Source organism: Pelophylax lessonae (genome assembly GCF_965119305.1).
Source record: "Pelophylax lessonae genome assembly, chromosome: 9".
NCBI classification, from domain to species: domain Eukaryota; kingdom Metazoa; phylum Chordata; class Amphibia; order Anura; family Ranidae; genus Pelophylax; species Pelophylax lessonae.
Genome location: NC_138776.1, coordinates 94,409,939 through 94,414,236, shown reverse-complemented (window position 1 = coordinate 94,414,236; position 4,298 = coordinate 94,409,939). Strand labels below are relative to the sequence as shown.

The following is a 4,298-nucleotide window of genomic DNA, read 5'->3' as shown; positions in this document are numbered from 1 at the left end:
CTGATCAGGCTTGTCCGTGCCAGGCCATATCTATGGGACAGCCGTACAGCAGAGTACAAGAATAATGCTCTGAAGAAAAGAGGGAGGGAAGAGATTTGTGTAAGCCTGTATCAGGACTGGAATGGATTCACACCCCAAGTGCGGAAACATAAAGGTAAGAAGATATTTTCTATGGTTCCTGTGTGTATATATTTATCACAGAAAGGGGAATCTATGGGGGGCCCTGATGTGAAGGGGATCTATGGGGGGAACCTGATGTGAAGGGGATCTATGGGGGGAACCTGATGTGAAGGGGATCTATGGGGGGCCCTGATTTGAAGGGGATCTATGGGGGGCCCTGATTTGAAGGGGATCTATGGGGGGCACTGATTTGAAGGGGATCTATGGGGGGCCCTGATTTGAAGGGGATCTATGGGGGCCCTGATTTGAAGGGGATCTATGGGGGCCCTGATGTGAAGGGGATCTATGGGGGCCCTGATGTGAAGGGGATCTATGGGGGGGCACTGATTTGAAGGGGATCTATGGGGGCCCTGATTTGAAGGGGATCTATGGGGGCCCTGATTTGAAGGGGATCTATGGGGGCCCTGATGTGAAGGGGATCTATGGGGGGGCACTGATTTGAAGGGGATCTATGGGGGGCCCTGATTTGAAGGGGATCTATGGGGGCCCTGATTTGAAGGGGATCTATGGGGGCCCTGATGTGAAGGGGATCTATGGGGGGCCCTGATTTGAAGGGGATCTATGGGGGGCCCCGATGTGAAGGGGATCTATGGGGGGAACCTGATGTGAAGGGGATCTATGGGGGGCCCTGATTTAAAGGGGATCTATGGGGGGCCCTGCTCCAAAGGACGGAGCAAGTGGAAGACCATGCATGCTCAGTAGGTAACCACAAACTAAAAGAATTGAATTACGCAATGTTGAACATTTTAACAATAGTGTATTTATTTAAACAAAGTACAGAGAATGATGAACACTCTTTATTGAATGGCATCAAGCTGCCATGGCACTTGACCGGCAGGACTCATAAAGAAGTCTGTAAAATCCTCCCTGATGTTGGCCCCTCTGTAGTTTCCCCTGGTGTGGATCCACTCTGCACCTTCCATATCATCCATCAACGAGTCCTCGAAGAGGTATCCATCTCTTGATCTAACAAAATTGTGGAGTGCACAGGCAGCTTTGACAGCAATTATGGCATTATCTATGGTTAGAGTAATTGGTGTGTGAAGAAATCGCCACTTATTTGCTAGAATTCCAAAACTACACTCCACAACTCTGCGCGCTCTTGTGAGCCTGTAGTTGAAAACTCTCTTTTCGATAGTCAGTGAGCGATTTGCATACGGGCGTAGCAGGTGTTCTGAAAGCGCAAAAGCCTCGTCCCCAACAAAAACAAATGGGAGACTGGGCTGAGATGTTCCAGGCAGTGGTAGTTCATGTGGGAGGTCCAGGCTTTTGGCACGTAGCATTTTTCCAAAACTGGAGTGGGAAAAAATGCTGGAGTCGGAACTGCTCCCGTACGAACCAACATCTATGTAGGTGAATGAGTAATTTGCATCCGCCACTGCCAGCAAAACCACTGAAAAATATTTTTTGTAATTAAAATATTTGGTACCGCTACCAACTGGTCTCACAATCCTGATGTGCTTGCCATCTATTGCACCGACACAGTTAGGGAAGTTGCAGCGCTCCCAAAAAAGATCAGCTACAGAGATCCACTCCTCTTCGGTTGGTTTTCTCATCACCACATCTCTTAGGACCTCCCAAATGGCAATACAGGTATCACGCACAATTGTGCTCACAGTGGATTTCCCCAATTTGAATTCATAATGCAAGCTCGCAAATGAATTTCCAGTTCCAAGGTACCTGAAATAAAAAAATAGAAAATTATTATTAGTCATGTTTATCGCTTACAGAATCACTAATCCGAACAAGATGGCGTAGCCTCAAGGACACCATGCAGAGGTATAAGAGACTAGAACGTGAGGCGAGAAGTGGATCCGGTGCCCCCCCTAAGCGTCCCTATGCCTTTGCCAGATGTCTGGATTTTCTGGTACCGGTTCTAGAAATGCGGAAGTAAGTTATTGTCAAATTCCCTCTTTCACTTATTAACCCATCCTTCCCCCTCCCTCTTGCCCCCCCCCACCCCCAACCCCCTCACCTTCCAATCCCCACCTATCATCTTTATTGTATTTGGAGCGGATAATGAAAAGTAGTTACATATTTGTAATTGCAGCACACAAGCAAGTTGGGAGGAGGTGGAGAATGAGCAGGAGGAACGGGAGGAGGAGGAGCATGCAGCAGTTGATGAAGAGGAAGGCATTGCATTTGCATGTTCATCAAATGTAGATAACATAGCAATTGAGGCACAGGGCTTGGATGAGTCCATATCCGCTCAGGAACCGGAAGTGGAGTACAATGAAACTGACGCTTCCACGCCTTCCACCAGGCCACTGAGTCAAGGCAGTCGAGGCTCTACGTCCCACAGGAGGCGAGGCAGCAGGGCAACTGCTCAGGCGGAAGATAATGAGCAGACAAAACATTTATTAGACATTATGTCTGGCATCAGCCAGCAAATAGATGCACAGCGATGCCCACACACACTATTTGCCCACAGTTTAGTGCCTCTTCTCAAAGAGGTCCCGCCGGAAAGATATTTTGAGATGAGAATGGCAGTACAAAACTGTATCCATTCATTCTCTGTACCAAGACAGTTCCCGCAAGAGAATACATGGACCCCAAATTTAACACCCATTCAATCTGCCATTCCACCAAACCCTTATCCATCCAGTTTTGAACAATACCGGAGCATTCATGAAACCCCTAGATCCCAAATCCCATATCCTATTCCTTCTCCAATTCCCTCTGTAATCCCCCCCCACAGGAGAACATCGGATGTCTCTACTTCTTCCCATTTCCCCCCCTCCCGCAGACCACCACCGACACCACAATCAAGTGCATTGGCATCAAACTTACCTCCACCCTATCCACAATATAGGCCCACAAGTGGACCATCAAGAAACCCATCCCCGCTTGTGCCATTTAGGCTATATCCCAACACCTTGGATAGCTCTTCAACACCACTTGATCCAGATGAGAGTTCACCTAATTTTTTGGATCTATAGGATAGGACACTTGCCACTCTACCGCCATGTTGTCCAAATTTGTCTTTTATGACATCATGTTTCTGTTTTTGTTCTTGTTATTATATGCAACAAAATAAAAAATAAAGAAAAACTTTTTTTGGAAGCGACTTTGCCATCATATCTGTCTGCATAATATGGAGAAAAAAATACATGACATTTCACAAAATATATCACACTTACCGTAATGTAACAAGCAATCTTTCAGCAGGGACAACACTGTTCCGGAAGGTGCTGTTCTGACGCTCCAAACGGGAAAAGAGTAGTCCAAGTAATTCGTCAAAACTAAGAAATAAAAAACACAACACATGTAAGTGGCAAGCAAAAGGGGCGCGTGTGGAGCTTCTGGAATGATTCGGGGGTAGATATAGGTGAAAAGAGAGAGGGGGAAAAGAGAGAAATAGGGAAGCAGCAAAAAAGAGAGAAGGAGAAGGAGAGACTCCCTTTCACATACTAACCTATTAACTGACATCCGAGTATAGTTGAAGAACTTCTCTTCATGTTGACGGAGATGATTATAGAGGACACTGAACTGACCTCTGTCTTCCCTATTTGAAATTATGGGATGAACCCAATATCTTCGTTTTCTCATCATCCTCACCCTCCTCCTCCTCCTCCTCTCTTTGTCCATATCGATCAGGACTGCAGCAGTGACAGTAGCAACTGCTGCCATGACCAAGGGCAAATGAAACATACTGCCAAAAAGAACACACCAAAACACAGCTGACACTCCACAACGAACTCTCCCCACAAAAACCAGGAAGTCCACAGGAAGTTTACACCCATTTTATTTTGATTGGCCGGAGCAGAAATCGCATCTGAGCTTAATTAACATGATTACGCAAGTACAATTCGCATTGCAATCGCGCTGTACTATTTAGAAACGCAAGGTAAACATCGCACTGCAAATTCGCATTGCAAGCGCAAGCGCATAAGTGTGAACCGGCACTTAGGCTTTGACAAAAAACCTAGAAGCTGGTTGGTTTCTATGCAGAGCTACACCAGATTTTGCATTCTCCAGTTTTAGTAAATCTCCCCCATTGCTGCAATATTTGATAAAGATCCTCTCTGAGTTTTTCCATCACTGCAGCTCAGATTGGTCATATTATAACCGAACACTGGCTTCCACAGGGATAAACAATACATGAGTATTAAAAACAA

The 4,298-nt window shown here is 46.1% G+C and overlaps 1 protein-coding gene across 1 annotated transcript; it reads right to left on the bottom strand.

Moving 5' to 3' along the window:
• Positions 1 to 977: 977 nt before the first annotated feature.
• On the bottom strand, positions 978 to 3,835 carry LOC309563312 (uncharacterized protein; the record flags this gene model as incomplete). The annotated part of the gene is made up of 3 exons (XM_082267712.1): positions 3,596 to 3,835; positions 3,321 to 3,422; positions 978 to 1,860 (listed from the first exon to the last, which is right to left on the bottom strand). The coding sequence occupies exons 1-3, from the start codon at positions 3,829 to 3,831 to the stop codon at positions 978 to 980; spliced, it is 1,221 nt and encodes a 406-aa protein (XP_082123838.1). The 5' UTR covers positions 3,832 to 3,835.
• Between the last annotated feature and the right edge of the window lie 463 nt (positions 3,836 to 4,298).